The 19,700-nt window shown below is 30.7% G+C and overlaps 1 protein-coding gene across 3 annotated transcripts in view; it reads right to left on the reverse strand.

Annotated features, from left to right (window-relative positions):
* LOC143073277 (small ribosomal subunit protein mS39-like) overlaps positions 1 to 17,069 on the reverse strand; it is a 43,573-nt gene extending 26,504 nt beyond the window's left edge. Inside the window, exons 1-11 of one of the 3 annotated variants that reach the window (XM_076248687.1) lie at positions 16,968 to 17,069; positions 14,662 to 14,711; positions 13,716 to 13,770; positions 9,375 to 9,420; positions 8,601 to 8,669; positions 8,067 to 8,186; positions 6,928 to 7,051; positions 6,442 to 6,580; positions 5,432 to 5,519; positions 4,398 to 4,464; positions 3,811 to 3,893 (exon numbers count right to left, since the gene is read on the reverse strand). In XM_076248687.1, coding sequence (XP_076104802.1) covers positions 3,811 to 3,893; positions 4,398 to 4,464; positions 5,432 to 5,519; positions 6,442 to 6,580; positions 6,928 to 7,051; positions 8,067 to 8,186; positions 8,601 to 8,669; positions 9,375 to 9,420; positions 13,716 to 13,770; positions 14,662 to 14,711; positions 16,968 to 17,038 — 912 coding nt within the window. In that variant the 5' untranslated portion in view covers positions 17,039 to 17,069. Of the gene's footprint in view, positions 1 to 3,810; positions 3,894 to 4,397; positions 4,465 to 5,431; positions 5,520 to 6,441; positions 6,581 to 6,927; positions 7,052 to 8,066; positions 8,187 to 8,600; positions 8,670 to 9,374; positions 9,421 to 13,715; positions 13,771 to 14,661; positions 14,712 to 15,868; positions 15,904 to 16,934 lie in introns of those variants that run through there. The other 2 variants (XM_076248686.1, XM_076248688.1) reach the window with 2 other exon arrangements.
* Positions 17,070 to 19,700: the final 2,631 nt, after the last annotated feature.

Raw genomic sequence — 19,700 nt, forward strand, 5'->3', positions numbered from 1 at the left:
TGTTTATATCCTTACCAAATCCAAGTGATGATATTTTAAAAAATGTTATTCAACTTATGTACAATTTTATATGGAGTTCACCAATTGATAGAATTAAGAGAGATGTTTTACAAAATGATATTGAAGATGGTGGACTCAAAATGATAAATCTTAGTGCATTTATTTTAGCACTGACGTGTACATGGATAAGGAGATTATTTAAAACAGACAACAAATGGCAGAATGTTTTTTTGTCAAATGTTCATGTAGAACTTGAAAAAATTTATGGTTGTGGAAGTGTTTATATCCAAAAATTACAACAACATATCAAAAATAAATTTTGGCAAGATGTTCTGAAAGCATGGCAACTTCTTAGAGAAAAAGATGAATATGACAGTTGGGAATGCTTTCTTGCTAGTCCAATCTGGCTTAACAATAATATAAAGGTAGCAAATAAACCTATTTTTTATAAAGATTGGTTTGAAAATGGTATAAGATTTATAAATGATATTGTAAATGAAGATGGGACCTTTTTCTCTCATCAAAAGATAGAAGAAATGTATAAGATAAATGTGAATTTCATGAGATATAATAGTATTATATCTGCTATACATCAAGCATCAAAATCATTTGTGGGAAAAATCACAAATTAGAACTACCTTTAATTCCATCTACTATTAAAAGACTTGTTAAAAGTTCAAAAGGATCTAAAGATATGTATATTGTTTTAAATAAAAATGGAAGTGTTCCCAATAGTCAGTTAAGATGGACTGAATTTTTTGGCTTTGATCAAAATCATTGGAAAAAAATTTATAAACTGCCATTTGTTGTCACAAATAATACTAAGTTACAGTGGCTACAGTATAGATTCAATCATCGAATCTTAGCTACAAACAAATTTCTACATAAAATTAAGATTTATGATAATCCAAATTGTACATTTTGTAATAGAGAAATTGAAACATTAGAACATTTATTTTGGGAATGTGAACATACACAATTATTATTAGAACAGATTGAAAATTGGTTTCTAACCAATGGAATTAGTGTACTTTTTACAAAAGAAGTTTTTTTTGTTTGGTAACACTGCAAAAATATCAAAAGGCAATGCAGAAAATACTCTTTTTCTTACCATAAAGCAATATATTTATAATTCCAGATGTTTTAAAAAAAACTGACAATAAACTCAGTAAAAGAAAAGATGAAATATGTGTATGCAATGGACAAAAATATTGCTATGAAAAACAAATGTGAACATCAGTTTCTCAGAGAATGGAATGCTTTTGATATATTACTTAGTTAAGTACAAAAATGTATATACTTTACATTTAATATTATACATATTATAAATGAAAATGCTGTATTTACTATACTAAAATAGAATTCAATTTCTAGATGAATTATATTGAAAACTCACCATACTATTCTCTCTCACTCTCTTTCTATCTCTCTCTCTCTCTCTCCGGTATTCAAACTGCTTTACTCTTTATCTTACATTTGTATATTTTAAAAAAAAAAAAAATTGCTTCCTAATAGAAAGATGTACTGATTAGATAATATCTATAGATTTATATATTATAAATTGCTATTATATTTGTGTATATTATGTTGTAAATTGGAAGTTATAAATAATAAAATTTTTTTTAAAAAATATGCAACAACAACAACCCTCAATAGCAGACAGACATAGAAAGAATCCCATGAGTTTCAAATTAATCAATGAAGCGGGGAATCCAGAGCAACCACTCAATCTAATACCCCTTGAAATCAAGAAAACTATACGCATGCGCATTAATACATAAACAAACCTGCGACTTGCGATTTGGAACAAGAACATTTATTAAATGACATGATGAATGGTTCTCCATTTCTTTATGAGAGTACAGTATCAAATATCAGTTTCATAACGGTAAAATATGGAAAAACTCCACTTCAGTTCTTATATGACAGAAATAGAATTATCGGAATTCAGAGAACTCTCGCATTTATCAAAACTGGGGAATTCCCTCTGACGTGTTTCTAAATTTATAAAAACACTAAATATAAATTATCCTGATTTTCCGTGTTGTTAAAAACACGCATATGGGCGTTTTTCAATAAAAACGTACTTTCTTGTCCCAGCCACTTTAAAAAAAATGTGTTTGATCTTTGCAAGTAATTTTTTGTGCAGTCAGTACATTGAATTAGATATAACATTTTTAAGCAAAGAAACAGTTTATTTTTTAGAGAGATTGATAAGATATTGATTCCTGAAGGGTCCAAAACAACCAAAATGGCATGTCCCTAGACCGCCTGTTCAACATTCATACTCTCAAATATCGTAAAAAAATGAAGAAATAAATATTAATTTTACTTAATATAAGTTCTTTAATAATTCAAAAGTATGTTTAGAGCCAACATATTTTAATAAACAGCTTTTAAAATAGGATTTTTTATTTTAGAAGGTGTGTCCCGAACACAATGTCCACTACGAAACGAAGTCATTAAAACTTGCTTATAAACAGTTTTATAAAATCAATGTAATTTTTTGTTTGCAAGAGATATAAACATTAGGGTCTTACTAAAAGAAGTGATGCTTTTATAACGGCAATTAAACTGTTGGTAAGAAAAATTGAGCACATCAAATGGACCAGAGTGATACCGTATTTTTGTAAATGTCCACTACGAAACGGGTCAAATCTCCTTCAGTAACTGGTTTTAAAATTATGAAAAAAATATCAGTGTACAGCTTAATAACGCTTTGATGAATACAGTCAGTCTTGTTACTATTGCAATATTGGGGTTGTGAGAAAAAAATAAAACATGTGAATACGTCCCCTAGGAAACGGTCCCCTACGAAACAAGTTTGGGAGAAAAACGTTTCGTAGTGGACACTACCACTACCATGCAGTCTTTTTTTACTCTTTTTTCAATTATATTCGTGCAAAGCAAATAACAAAGGTTAGTTTCATGTAATTTTTATTATGTTTTTATTAACATAGAATAGGGTTGATGTCAACTACGAAACTTTTTGTCCACTACGAAACGGTTTTGTCAACTACGAAACGCATCAAAATGTCCACTACGTAACATGAGTTGTACCTTCATATGTGAAGTACTGTCTAATCTTTATCAATAAAAAAATGGTTCTCCAATTCAGAAAAAAATGAGATTTTTCTAGTATATAACGTAAACAAACTGGAATGTCTATAGGAAACATTTAAAATTGCAAAAATATGTGTGTTTAGAAGCAGTTTCGTAGGGGACAAAAGTCCCATACGAAACAGTACACAAATTATGAAAATAATATCATTTTAAAGAGTATTTAAGATTGCACTTTTTGTTTACAAACAGGTCTATAATAGAGGTATTCAAAATAACTCTTGAAAATAAATTTTAGACTAGTTGATTTTCCATTTTTTTTAGGTCTGAAAGGAACGCTTTTATTGAAAAACGCCCATATAGGTCAAGGGAAATATCAAACATGAAGATTATGAGAAGAACATTACAGGAAAGTTGTTTATGTTCAATCCTTTTGCTTGTTTTTACCTTTTAAAGCAAGACAATCATAAGAATCTGAGATGTTGCTGAATGTTTAGAATAAAACGGTTGACATGAGGGAATACAGCCCTGAGTCAACGGTAAAAGTCTACAGATTGCTTGAAAGCAATCGTATCTCAAAAACCCACGAACATTGTAAATGTTGCTCAAACCACGAAAATTGATACCCATGAATTAAAATACTTTCACAGTACATCCAAAATATTGTCTACCATGATTAATTGGGGACAGTCAATGTAAATAGTTAAAGTAAAGGTAGAGAAGTGATGACAATCTAATTAATGTAATCACCACAATCATTGACCATTGTTCTTCTTGATCTGCAGGTAACTGTCTCATAACATCTATAAGGCCATTGTATGTTCTGACATCAACTGCAAAACAAAATCTGAAGTTCGGTCTTGGCTATAAGAGTGAAGGTTGGCCTGATTTCACAACACCAAATTGAGTAATACATGTACTAGCTTGCTTTGAGCAAATACATCCATTCTTAATAATGTTAATATTGGTTTATTACTGTTTTGTTTGTATTTGTGTTTTTGTTATCTATTCAATAGACTCTATTTTACCAATTACAAGTTTTGCAACTTTCTTAAAAATTTATTTTTCTTGTATGTTCTTTTAAGTGCATTTTTTTAAATCATCTGATTTAAATTAAATGGGGGATGGTTGAGATCTAAAACCCAGAAACATGCTGATGTGCATGTCTTAAGTCAGAAATCCACTCAGTCATAGGAAAGATAGCCATAAACAGATTATCCATGGTCTTTCATACTGGAAGATGTTTCTATGCCTCGCCACATATCAGGGCTGTTGCCCTTCGATGAGTTTGAAGTTGAGAAACATCCTCATATATGGATAACAAGTTAAAAGTTTACCCTCAGCTTGTAATCCTTTTTCCCTCATTTCTTCAAAAAGTTGAAATGCTTGCTCTACTTCCAAATACTGTAAAATATAACATATGTTCTATTGGAAAAGTCATATGTAAATCAGAAACACAAACAAGATAAAAATAAAGGAAGCATGTTACTCATGATACTAATGCCCCCACTCAAGCTTTGCAATTTTTCAAGTTAAAAAGGGGCATATCGGTAAGTGATTTAATGCCCAAATTTAAACTCTCTGTACAAGCTTTTGTACTTATTATTAGCATTGTGTACGAGTTTTATAAATTTGCACAAGGCAGACTTAAGTAAGGGAGCTGAAACATAAATGGGATAGACAGCCGGACAGACACTAAATTGTGCTCTTCTGTTACAAAATCAAAAAAGCAAATATTCGGTATAAAATTCCTAAAGCCCTTTTTAAATAAATTTTAAAAAAAGAAAGTACGGTATAAAATTCCTAAAGCCCTTTTTAAATAAATTTAAAAAAAAGAAAGTACGGTATAAAATTCCTAAAGCCCTTTTTAAATAAATTTAAAAAAAAGAAAGTAAACTCTTACTTGATTGACTTGAGTTTCAATACTGTCCTTAACTTTCATAATTATAAATACAGATACTTTTTCTCCTGATAAAAAGGAAATGGACAAATAGAAAATTCAAGTGATTTGAATAATGATACCAAGGCAAATATAAACAAGGATCTCAAATGAATGATCAATTGTACAAATCTGACTGGACAAAACTTCATGTATCAAAGTGCATCATTTAATAAATAACAGTGTTCTATTAATCATAAATTGCATACATAGTGGGTTGCATGGAGATCTAAGTGTGATTAGGAGTTGGTTGTTTTTTGTAAGCCTAACTCATGAATGTCTAATTATTTTGTGCGAAAAAAAAGAAATGAAATCAGGAGGACACGTTATGAATACCATCATAAGTGAGATAGGTGATACTGACAAAACAATAAGCTGGATCCAGGAACAGACACTCATAATGAGACCCCATACATAGAAGGGTACACTTACCTTAGTCATGCCTCTGATCATTGCACAGTAAGCTTCTGAAGTCTTCTCTTGTAAATCATTAAATACTTTAACTGCAGGTCCATTATCTCTGAAAAAGTTTTATTAGTTTAAAGCAACGAATAAATTAAATATGTTGGAAATTAAAAAAAAAAAAATTTTAATAGCTTGATACAAAACAGACTATTTCACACAAAATAATTAGACATTCATGAGTTAAGCTTACAAAAAACAACCAACTCCCAATCACACTTAGATCTCCGTGCAATCCACTATGTATGCAATTTATGATTAATAGAACACTGTTATTTATTAAATGATGCACTTTCATACATGAAATTTTGTCCAGTCAAATTTGTACATCTTCTGACATCCGACTCGGACTTCTCTTGAACTGATTTTTAATGTGCGTATTGTTATGCGTTTACTTTTCTACATTGGCTAGAGGTATAGGGGGAGGGTTGAGATCTCACAAACATGTTTAACCCCGCCGCATTTTTGCGCCTGTCCCAAGTCAGGAGCCTCTGGCCTTTGTTAGCCTTGTATTATTTTAATTTTAGTTTCTTGTGTACAATTTAGAAATTAGTATGGCGTTCATTATCACTGAACGAGTATATATTTGTTTAGGGGCCAGTTGAAGGATGCCTCTGGGTGCGGGAATTTCTCGCTACATTGAAGACCTGTTGGTGACCTTCTGCTGTTGTTTTTTTCTATGGTCGGGTTGTTGTCTCTTTGGCACATTCCCCATTTCCATTCTCAATTTTATAGTTGACATTCATTCATACATTTTGTATTGTTCAAACTGAAAAACATTGAAAACAGTTTGTTTCATTAGCATTTCTTCCATAAATATAGTTTAGTATAGGATAAATCATATCTAGCTAGATTTACCATTTTTGTCAGTGTAAATAATTTCCATCAATTTTACTTAATACTTTTCAATTCTATATTTCTCTACATGTATATTTATCACAAACATAAAACATACTTTAATAATCTTGATTTAATCTTACTTCCAAGTTTTATTGAATGATCTTTTTTCAAATAGATATCTCAGATCTTCTGGAGTCTTTTCTTCTGGAGGATCATTGGAGTTATAATAGGCCAGAAGATTCAGCAGGGAAATCTTTGTTTCTTCAGATAGCTCAAGGTCTGAAAAAAAAGATTAATTCATCTATAGAATCATAAAAACTTCTGTTTAGAATACCATTCATCAAATGTAAAGGAATAAGAAAAGATGAAAAATTGAACTGCGAGTGAACTCACAACAGGATATTCCTGCCCTACAAATTCTATTTTCTGGTTAATTGCAAGCTGAACTGCAAGTTGGACTACAAGTTGGACTGCAAATTTATTTATTAACGTATATCTTCTGACAGGTTGTGTTTTACAACTGTTCAGCAACTTACATTTAAGATGAGTTGTGTTCATGAGAGACTATACTACACATATTACAATGATGAAGTATGCCAGTTGGTTTAACCCTAACCCTCCTATACCTTTCTCTTGAATCTCATTATACATATCAATAGCATCCTTAACACTTCTCATTTCTATCCTCTCAATCAAAGCAGTTTCACTAGGCTCAAAATGGTCATATTTTATCTTCTTTGGCATCAAATCCTTAAACAAAACAAAAATGTTTAATTCAAGTTAATAGAATTTGAACAGCCACCAAATGGGAAGCAACTCATGTCAACTTAAGGTAGCACAATACAAAGATTTTTTAACTTACAATCTCCAACCTTTAAAATGCTGTTACTTTCTTAAAACTGCATACAAATTAATAAAAGAAGTATATATAGATAGATAAAAGATTAATCTTTTAAATGAATGCAATATTTTTGGTATGCAATCATTATTTAATCAAAAATTATGCAATTAATGGCAAAATCTTGGTCAGTTTACTTGAATGAATTTAGCTCTTTCATCTCTTATAACTATACATGAAATTTTAACGAAATCTTAATCAACACAGCAGGAGCTGTCTCAAATTATCGCTATTGTATTCCATTCTCTCATAAATTTGTAATTAGTGTAAACATCCTAACCACATAAAAGTAAAATAATGCTTGATTAGGTGTAAAATTTGATCTAAACATTCTATCCGAAATCTGAGAGATAATGGCTCTAGGAACAACATATTATAAAATCAACCCTCTCGGGGTATCCATAAAGAAGCTAATTTCAATTGAAAGTGGAAATTTCTTTTAAATTTTGTAGACACAGCTAACATTATAATTGATTACATAATTGTTGTATAATACTAACATTGCATTAATGTGAAAGAGTAATCTGTCATTGTCTGTAAGCTATCCATAAATACCACTTTAATAAATTTTCAAGCATCATAAAGAAAGTTACAGCATTTTAAAAATAGGGAATTGGAGGTATAAAATCTTTGTATAGTGCTACCTTAATTATAAAACTTTGAACAAAAAGTAAAATCACAAAATACTGAACTCTGAAGAAAATACTAAACGGAAATTCCCTAATCAAATGGCTAAAAAATTTATCTATTTTTTTTTAAGTTGGAATTAAAGATCTGGTTCCTATGTTGTATCAATTGTTATTTTTTTTATAAACATTAAATTGTGGACAAAATGTGATGACATCTATGTCTGTTTATTTAACATACAGGAATGCCTGGAACTGATGCTTCTTCATTGAACATATTAGTAGAAAATATGCCTGGTAATCTATCAACAAAGTATCTAGCTGCTTTCCTCCCACTACTCTTGGCTAATGTATATATTTTCTGGAATTAAGTATAGCAAAAAATTTATATAAATAGGATCTGCTTCAATATACTTTCTTCCTCAAATACAAGAGTTGAAATTTTAATTAAAACTAATGTCATTGAATAAGGTTCTTGAATAAGGCAATGTAATCAAAAAATATTTTTCTCTTTTTCAGGTTATAATTTTAGGTTCAAATGTGTCTCAACAGACATAACTCAGTAGTTTTGAGAAGAATGTTTTAATATTTTTTATAAACAAATTGTTTAATGACCTATGAGTGAGGTTAACTAAAACAGTTCTTTTTCATAAATTAAAATTCCTTGGTGGATTACATGGGGTATTATTAATAATGTACTGGTAATTAACAAACACACAAGTGTCTTATCATGCTTTAACTAAGAAGAAATTATTTCTGGTTTTGTTTTACTTACTTTTTCATTAGCTATAACAGGGTAAAGATGAGGATCATCTACAAACATATAGTCTGGAGCTGTAGAATCCTGAAATATATGAAAGAAATTCTGCTGTGAAATTTCTTAATAGGATTTTTCATTCAAATCAATCAAACATTTCTGGGATCTGAGATTATTTCTTACTTTCTATTTTTTCAATTTGAAGCTTGATATCAAATATCAAGAATTATTAGCAGAGAAAAATGCAACGAAATTTGTTAATGTGCTTAAGTGTCACATTTGGAAGAATTTACATGAAAGTGGCAACCAATAATTTTTCAAATAATATAACTTACCAATATGAAGCTTAGTACCAAATATAAGTGTGTACTTGATGTTTTAGTACTCTTTATCAATCCTATTGCATTCATATACCCAATATGCATGTAAATATTTGATTAGGTTTGGATTTATCAAACCTTATTGACAAAAAAGAAATATTTTAAAATTGATTTGAAGCTTACTTTCACTAGTAGAAGCATTCATATACAAACAAAAAATTTGAATAGCTGTTCTACAGAACTTTGTTAAAGATTGTTCTGTAAATTAAAATTGACAAATATGAAAGATGGTAATATTTGAAAGAGATTTTGATCATGTCAAAATCTTAATGAGATTTTAGGCAAAGCTTTCTTAAATTATTTTACATTATATGTAAATAAAGACAAGCAGATGACCAATCAATTGTATACCACAAAATTTCCTTTTTGTGTGCCTATTTAAATTAAGATCGTAAATAATAATAATTCTCACCCTCTGGACTGTTGCTGCTAAACATTTCAATACTGTTAATTCATCCCTGAAATAATAAGTTGCAATTTTTTCACTGCACTTGCAGTTGGTATTTGTTCAAATTGAAAGATGAACAATGATATAACAAGAAGTTGAAAAATCGGTATACAGCCAACATTTGTATATAAATATGTTACATGAACATAATATCATCAACCAAAAAATTGAAAATCCAACTGACTGATCCACATTAGACCAAAATAAGATGCAAATCCCATTGCTTCTGTAATGCATTTCATTATTTCAATTGAGAAAATATTCATTAGAGATGCAGTAAATGACTTTTTTGTGTTGATTTTTAATACAAATGTCTTCATTGGAATTAAAAGCTTTTGAATACTGGACAATAAGGTATCATTTTAGGTAAAAAAAAATATAATACAGTTTGATAAAAAAAATAACTATGAAAGGTCATGAACATGATGAAGGTGTTTATTGACAACTTCATTCATAATGAATACATTGTCAACGTGATTGTAGATCTTGTGTTGCTGATCATTTTTTGCTATTTGAAGTTTAAGTCTATCTTTCAATTCTTACAATGTCAAACACTGAAATTATCTGAACTCACATACTTAGAACTAAAGAAAATCTGAATGAATCAAGTCCCCAAATATACAATTTAATCAAAGAGCAGAATGCTCTGAGGGATACGATTGCCATAGTTTTCATTGACACATGTATAGCAGTTCTGCCAAATTTTCATTAAACAAATGCATGAGATTTGGCCAAAATTGAAAAGATCAAAGAGGAAAAAATAGATCCAAGAATACTGCCGCAAAATAATATGAACATGTGGGAGTCTCAAGCATTTTTGGCCAGTAACCCTGGTACAGCTGGATAGTATTAATCTCTAAACTAATTCAACTGCACATGCAAAATGTAACAATCTGAATAGTCCGTCAACTTAAAGAATAGCCAATCCCCGTTACAAGTGTATGAGCCATGTACTTATTGTGTTTTATCGAATTATAGTTATCCTGTACCATTGTAAACTCGTACCACTAAAAAAAACTTGTACCAATGCAAACTCGTACCATTGCTAACTCGTACCAACTTATTTAAATGCATTCAAATGGTGTTTAAAGATGAATATACATAATATACGTTACTTTCACCCAATACCTCTTAAGTCTAGATCTGTAAAATGTATATAATTTGAAAGTACAATGACCAATTTGTAGCTAATGTTCCTTGTATATTGGATAGAAAATACTGTGGCAGATGTAGATAATTAAAGTATTAACAGTTTCACCCGAAGAAAATTTTTCATGAATAATTAAATCTTAGCAGTTAGTCAAAATGATTGCCAAAATTATTTTTACTGTCTATAAATAACAATGAAATGTAACTGATTCCTGTTAAGGGGGTCCGCATTTTCCCCGCAAAAAAAGCACATGGCTTTCAACAATTGTAAACATAGCATTCAATTTGTGATCATGGATTACAGCTTTAATTAACTTAAATTGGATATATATATATATTCAACATGTTCAATTTTAATAAAGTACAGTTAAAGCAATGTTTTAACTTTCCTCTGGATTAAGTTCTACAGTGGCGGATCCAGAACTTTTCCTAAGGGGGAGCCCGCTGACTGACCTAAGAGGGGGCTCGCTCCAGTCATGCTTCAATGATTCCCTTTATAATCAACCAATTTTTTTCCACGAAAAAAGGGGGGGGGGGGCTGGATCCGCCTATGTTCTAGTTTGAAAGATCAGTTAAAACATTAATGCTTTAACACATTCTTTATTTTTGTCTAAGTTTTCATTTAACTCCTGTGTAAAATTCAAGTAATTCAACTTTATTTCTATTAAGTTTACAAATAGAAACCCATAAAACATATTTTCTAATATATTTTTCTGAATGGTACGACTTCCCAGTAGTACAAGTTAACTTTTTTGGTTCCAATGCCGCGGTACGAGTTAACTTGCTTCCGTATCTTATCACCGTAATTCTAGGAGGAACCCTAAACTGGACCCCTGTTGTGTTCACTTATCGTTACACTGACCTTCTATATATAGAACGGCGGACCAGTTTAGGAGGAACCCCATTTCTTACTCTTTAGTTATTGAAGTTCCTTTGGGTCAGATGGCATGACTCCTTTCCGTACACACTCCTCTGTTTACATTGAGATCGTTCTTAATATAATACGACGTTTATCAGCATTAACGAGTTAATTCTTCTTGACCAATACTTCGAAAAGGGAGACAACTCGAAACGATAATATGGAAGATTCCATTTCTGCTGAAGGGGTGTTATAGGAAATTTTTACGATGAAACATTTATTTTAATTTAAATTATGCATATGATTTAAAATTGTGCAACAACAATAGCCCTCCATATGCAGACAGACATAGAAAGAATCCCATGAGTTTCAAATTAATCAATGAAGCGGGGAATCACTCAATCTGATACCCCTTGAAATCAGGAAAACTACACGCATGTGGGGTCTCACTAATTAGCGACAAAAATCGTCAAGAAGCGACAAGAAGAAAAAAAATTAGTGACAAAAAGCAACAAGAAGCTATTTAGCGACAAGAATACATTTTGTTTATATCACATACATCAAAATATTTTTTTAGGATTATATTGAAAGATGAAGAAATAAAAAAAATTTCGAGGAAGAGATTGTGTACTTTTTATATGAAGAAATTAAACATGTGTAAGAGCAAAGGAAATGTAAACGCTATAAAATGAAAATAAAAACAAAGATTTGTCACCTTCCTTTTGAAGGATTTAATAAAAAAAAAACATGAAATATCATTTCCTTCCTAACTGTACAATTAATTTTTCCAACATTAGCTGTGGCTTCACTCTAAGGTAATACACAATTCAGAGCATCAAATGAGATTAACTAGGTGCGTGTCCTTTGTTTAATTGCTACAATAACATTCATTAACACCTTCATCTATTACATGCACCAGAATATACAATTATTGAACACCTGACTGTTGAAAACTCAAGATTGTCATCAGTTTCCTTTAATCTTCAATCTATATGCATAAACATGATAAATATCGTTAAATGAGACAATACACTAAATAAAATGATGAAAAATATTCACGTTTTAGTTATGTTTTCCTCTTGTTTGATTTCAGTTCTTAATTTGTATTTCACAATTTGTGTATGTATTTTCTGGACAATTATGCACAAATAATGCATTTCGCAAGTTAATTATATATTGTACAAAAATAGTTTTAAAAACAAATAAAAATCAAAATATATTATTGTTCTAAAACACAAAGTAAAAGTAATACCATAAAACGACAGGGTTAAGGTAATACTTCCTGTGATACCTTATATAAAATATCATGTAAATAAATGTAGCAACTGAATTAGATTTACAAGTTTAATTTTTCTCCCTATCAAAATTAATTTTCCTGTCGTTGAAATTGTTTTCTTTTGCATATCTTTTTAATATTTATTTCGAATAAGTATAAATATAAATAAAAAAATGTTTTCTTGTCGCTAAATAGTTTCTTGTTGCTAATATTATTCTTCTTGTCGCTTCTTGACGCTTTTTGTCTCTACAATTCTTTTTGTCTCTAATTAGTGAGACCACGCATGGGCATTAATACATAAACAAACCGCGACTTGCGATTTGGAACAAGAACGTTTATTAAATGATATGATGAATGGTTCTCCATTTCTTTATGAGAGTACAGTATCACATATCAGTTTCATAACGGTAAAATATAGAAATACTCCACTTCAGTTCTTGTGACAGAAATAGAATTATCGATCGGCTTTCAGAGAACTCTCGCAAGTTATCAAAATTTGGGAATTCCCTCTGACGTGTTTCTAAATTTATAAAAACACTAAATATAAATACTGTTTAATTCTGATTTTCCGTATTGTTAAAAACACGCATATAAGTCAAGGAAAATATCACACATGAAGATTATGAGTAAAACATTACAGGAAAGTTGTTTATGTTCAATTGTTTTGCTTGTTTTTACCTTTTAAAGCAAGACAATCATAAGAATCTGAGATGTTGCTGAATGTTTAGAATAAAACGAATGACGTGAGGGAGTGTATCATAGGGTCAATGGTAAAAGTCTACAGATTGCTTGACAGCAATCGTATCCCAAAAACTAGATTACCAAAAGAACATTCAGAGAAAGTTTTATAACACTTTTCCAGTAGTTTCTAAGGAGAAGACAACTTTTATAAAGTTTACAATGGGCAATGATTACTTTAAACACATGTTTGGTGTAAACTCTACTTAAGATTTTTTTAACGACCATGACTGTCCTTGCATGGTCGGCGTAAAATTAAGATCGAGTTCTGTAATGCACATACCTTTTCTTTTTCTTTGGAAACACTATAGGTTTTCTGTTTTTAACTTGATGCACATCTGTAATGATAAAAACAGTTTTCTTACTTTGTCATTTCATTAATCGTGCATATAAGTTTGCTGATTGGGAAAAGTTATATTGTACTGAACAATTTCTGATCCTATATAGATACAATTACTTTATAACTATTCCCAATCAGCAAACGTAGGTGCTAAATTCCGTCAAAGGGGACACAGCATACTTTAATCACAGTTTGATGTACTTATAACCTGAGAAGAAAAATCCAAACACTTCAATCATAACCTTCCTTCTTGCACTGTTAAATTTGTTTAAAAATTTGAAGGGCAGCTAAGATTCTAATTTACAATTACTTCAAAAGTTTACTGGTAAAAAACACAAAGACTGAAATGTAGTTAATGTATTCACAATTTACATAATTTAATGTAAAAAAAAATGTAATAATTAAAGTACAACTGCTTCACATACATGTAAATTATACTGCTTTCTTCTTCATAACAATTAAAGTTTGATTTAAAGCTATAAAGAGAAAGTTTGCATAAGGTTAAATTTTCTATAATAAATTCGGATTTCAACAAAAAGTAGTCTTGTTATATAAATTCCTTATTAATACTTTTAAAACTTGGGAAATACATGACTTATCAACATGTTGATCATTGTAAATAAAATATAGCTATATGGTGAATTTCAGGCTATTAGCCATTGTATAATTGTTCATTTTCAAAATCCATGAGTTTTTTTTTTTAAAAAACATACCGAATTCAAGGGAGACATTGGAAAATCATTGACATGTACCTTTATCTTTATATAGACATAAACAAGTTTGATAAATAAGATGAAACATTAGTGAGGGGTTTTGTCACAATGTGAATATTTGCTGATCATCATGTACATGTAGTAATAAATCACCAATCTACAAAAATGCATATTACCTGTAACCCCTGCAGTCTGAACACATCTCTGACAGTGTAACAATGGTGATCTGAAATATAAATATTATAGGTTACCACTGTGTGCTTAGGCATAACACACAATATATATACCAGATGCCAACCAACAGCCAAAAGTGGATAAACTGAATTGATTTGGTTAAATTTAAATGAATGCCATGGGGAAAATGATGTTGAAATTGTATTTGTTTAATTAAAACATAGTTACATTTTTATTATTAAACTTACATTGATTTTGTTACAATCAACTAAAACTCATCCCAGGATCATTGAGACACAACTTGGGAATTTTAGCTGTATAAATAGTTGGATAGCAATCAAATTGAATTCTCATAGAGACTAAAATTAAAGGAAGGTGTAGTACAGAATTTTAGTATGCTTGAAGTTCAAAGCATGTAAAGATTGATAATTTGCTATAAACATGTAACCCTATCATGCCTTTGTACATTTGCAAGAAGCTCTTAGGTCCTTATGTTATTTTTTTACTATTTGCGGACCATATCAACAATGCAAAAATGGTGGCATGTTTTTTTAATTTGGTCATCAGATCTTCAATACAAATACAAATATTTTTATTGGCACAAACTCATTAACAATAAATGGTTAAGACCTATGGCATTACATACACCTATAATAATTGACATGGTAGAATGAAAGGTTCCATGATAACATATCATGCTAAATTATGAAAAGTTACAAAATGATGTATCATATAAGTTCACTATTTCTTATATTTAGACACTCTGATATGAAAGAGGAAGACAGTCTAAGTAATAATGCTGAGCTGTTATTGACCAATAGAGTATTTTTTTCATCAGCGGTAATGTTACGCTGTATTTGAAATATAACATTTATTTTATTTTCTAATATTTGTCGCTTTGAGGTATATCTATTACATTTTAATAAGAAATGTTGTTGATCCTCAATTTCCCCATTTTTACAGACAGGACAGTATCTTTCCTCTCTAGGAATATGAAGATGTCTTCCCCTTTCAATCATTAAAGGATGTGCACTTATGCGTAGTTTGCATATTGCTGCTCTATCATTTAAATTGTTTAGTGAATCAACATATGATGGTCTTTGACCCATTTTGAACCCATGGCTAATTTCAAGGGCCTCAAGGAAGATTAGCGAACATGGTTAATTCTTATTGAGTCACCCTCTTTAACTAAAGTCATTACATGCTTACTTATTTACATTGTAGTACATTTTTTTACATGTACATCTTCCATTGGATGATGCGTCTATCTTCAGGTACTGGTTTTTAGACTTTATTATAAACAAACCAAAACTGCCAGCTACATGTGGCCTAGCGGCCTAACAGTAGCTCTTAGGTCCATATTTTATTTTGGACTATTTGCAGACCATTTGACAGAGTTTGTGAACACGTTTTTTGACCCATCAGTTGTGGGTCTGGCAAAGCAAGATTATTTGTAAGTTCTACAAAATTTTAGCCAGTCCTTAAAAAATCTGTCAATTTTATCCTGAAATAAAAATAATATCATATTCTATCGAAAATAACTTCATTATTATTAGTTTTATTTTTCACAGCCACAGACAAATTAACAATAAAGGACCAGTACTGGTCTTCTGATTGTTCTTATTTAAAGTCATTTTCGCTATCCATTTCATCATCTGAATCACTTTCTTAGTATTTGTTATATCCATGTAAGGGTTCAATCGCTGATTGTTTGCCTGGTATGGCTACATGAACAAATTTAGCAGGTCACATGTAGATCGCCACTTTGGTTTCAGTTTGTTTATAATAGGAAACCAGTACTGGAAATTAGCTGCAGGTACATCTGCCTATCTGGTGACCGATGTAAACACGTACTGGAAATAGTTGTGGTACTACTACATTTTGTAATTACCCATAAAAAAGGCACTGCAGCAGCCGTTTTTCATCTGACACTGGGACCAGCAGTAGCTTAAAAAAACTGGTCCGAGCCTCTTTTTGACCGACAGGACCGACTATTTTCGCGAACGCTGATTTGATAGGGACTGCTGCTAGGGATCAAAATTAAGCTACCGACTAGTCCACCCTACGAAAATCACGAAAAAGTAAAAGTCAGTTAAGTGGCTCATAAATGGAGAAAATAAGCAGACTGTTTATTTTTTACAGAGATGCAAAATTATAACATCTATCTGTCATAATCTGAAGACTGAAACATTTAACAAGCGCCTGTGAGTTCATCTGACATTGTCATGAAAATACACTCTTAGCAATCTTGCGTTGTACTCAAACAGTTTCAAACCTTTTAAATTGGGAATTAAATGGTACTATATACCTGTTGCATATGTTAATGCTTTGAATTTTAATTAAATGTGCAAAGGAAATTTTTCCTATGCAGGCTGCCATTTCAAACCTTTTATTGACAAACGAAGTTAGATTTGCGTTTAAATAAATGAATAAAAAAATGTGAAACTATTCTGGAAGTGGAATGTATAATTTCCGTATTCAATGCATCAGTTAACTGAAAATTCAAATGACCAAAAATTGTCTCGTCAAATTTTTGCAAAGAAATTCAAATCCTGATTAAACTTTTAAAGAAATTTCATAATTTATTCACAGCCGGATTTCACTTACGTCAAATTTAATGATATCACATAAAAATCGTATATTTAAACGGAATAAAAGCCATCTCAGTCGTACCGTACGCGTATGGTCGGGGTAATTAACACTCTGTTACAGATTACTTTGAATACTTCTAAACTCCTCATATAGGTATGACCGTTCCTTAAAGATACGCTTTCATATAGGTCATTTTATTATCATATTATAATAAAGAGATTAACTAAATAAAAATAAGAAGTTCCACATAGTTAATTTTACTACCTAGTCAAGACTGTAATAAACACATTTCATACCGATGTCCACTACAGATTTTTTTACGAGTGAACAGCAATATGTCAGCTTGAAAAGATAACTTCCAAAAAAAATTCTAAATGAACTGTTACACAAGAAGTTACTGACAAGGAGCATATTTTATTTAAGTTGTTTTGTGAATATGGTGTACTGTAGTCATATTATATATACGATATTTGAAATCTAGACCTTCATTAACACCGTAGTCACATCGGAATAACCCAAAAGGCTATCTTTTCACTTGCAAACAAAAGGAGTAACTGAAAAGGATCGTGCACAACCATGACGTGCAAATGCGAAAAAAGTTATGTTACCGTGTTGAAATAAATGTCACCATAAGCCTACATGCAAGAATGTAATAAGCGATGAAAATTAATTTTGGCTTCAATATTTAATTTTAACGTAGCCTTTAAAGATTTTAAATTAATACATTGTCATGTAACTACGGAAGCCGATAAGGGCCATTCAAAAAAAAAAAAATATGTCGTAATTACGACATAGCATGTCGTAATTTCGACATAACATGTCGTTATTACGACATCGCTATGTCGTAATTTCGACATAACATGTCGTTATTACGACATCGCTATGTCGTAATTTCGACATAACATGTCGTTATTTCGACATAACATGTCGTTATTTCGACATAACATGTCGTAATAACGACATCGCTATGTATATAAAAGAATATGTATTATGATTGCCAAGAGACTAAATGACATAGAAATTAACAACTATATGTTATCATAATGCCCCCAATAATTAGAAAAGCCCCCGCATAGTCAGCTATAAAAGAGGGACGAAAGATACCAGAGGGAGAGGCCCCGAAATGCTGTGTGGCAGACAGTGTTAACATTATTAATTATTAGCTCCCTTGGAAAAACTCCAAATTTCATATTTAAAGTATTTCATTGTTGATTAATTTACATGATGCTTAATAAGTATATATTTGTTAATTGCATAGCTTTTGCTATTTGAATTCATTGGTTAAAGATATTTATTCATATTGTAAAGTTTAATATTTGTATCGTTGCAAAATCTTTGGTCACCTTCTTTGGTTACCTTCTTTGAGAAACTTATATAATTTATAGATCCTATTGAAGTGCTTGAAGATACCGACCGTGGAAGGGATGCAGAGTCAGTCAAGGTCTTATAAACCGACTACTTGTTCGAACAAATTAGTGTGGAATTACGTGAGAACTGACACACAGTCCTACCTATAAACAAGCGCTAACTACATGCCTTCGTGTAATAAGGGTGAATTGAAATATTGATTGCTCTTTTTCTACTTTCAAACTTTGGACACGATGTTCCTACAACCTCTAGGATTTAAAACAGAATCTTCGAAATTTCATCCGCAAAACAAAATAAAAATGTTAGAAAACACGAACCAATATTAAAACAAATTCAATATATGTTTCAAATTATGTTTTTACAGCTCTTGATCATATACTAAGTAATATCTAGTATATTTGATGATTAGATTAGCAAAGCTATGTGAAAAAAACCGGATGTCCAACGTTACATTTATGAAAAACTGTTTTAAATCTTATGTATAGTGATCCTATTTCTTATTCTCTGATCTTCTTGATACTTGGCAGGACCAACGACAGGTGTCGGTTCTTTGTGGCGTTAAAGCCGTTATTTTTGCCAAATTTTATTTGACTTCGGTGGCTTCATATTAAGCGGGAATAAGAAAAATGTCCAACGACGTTTTTCGTCATCTCAACGACTGAAAGTGAATTTTGTAAGTAGCAGAAAATAAATAAAAAGAGTAAGACAATAATAATATCTAACAAAAGTACAAATATTTGCCTCATTGTTCGTGAGTTCAAATATTGCTGATTCAATAAAATTTTCTCTACACAGTCGTTTTTCAAACGGTAGCCATTTTGTCCAAGTTGATATTTCATTTTTCAAAGCATTTAACGCGTATTTTTTTATAATTATTCAAAACAAAAGTTAGATACACGAAGAGTAAAAAATGCCAAGATTCTTTTCTTATTAACTACATGTTTGGGTCTTAAAGGAATAAAATACTTCCACACATTACAAAACAGTAGCCAATTTGTCCAAACGTCGAAAGTTTGAAAGACGCTAATTTCCGTCGTTACATGTGCTAAAGTTTCAATTAAATACAATTGTCATATGGCGA

Source organism: Mytilus galloprovincialis, chromosome 4 (genome assembly GCF_965363235.1).
Source record: "Mytilus galloprovincialis chromosome 4, xbMytGall1.hap1.1, whole genome shotgun sequence".
Taxonomy (NCBI): Eukaryota; Metazoa; Mollusca; class Bivalvia; order Mytilida; family Mytilidae; genus Mytilus; species Mytilus galloprovincialis.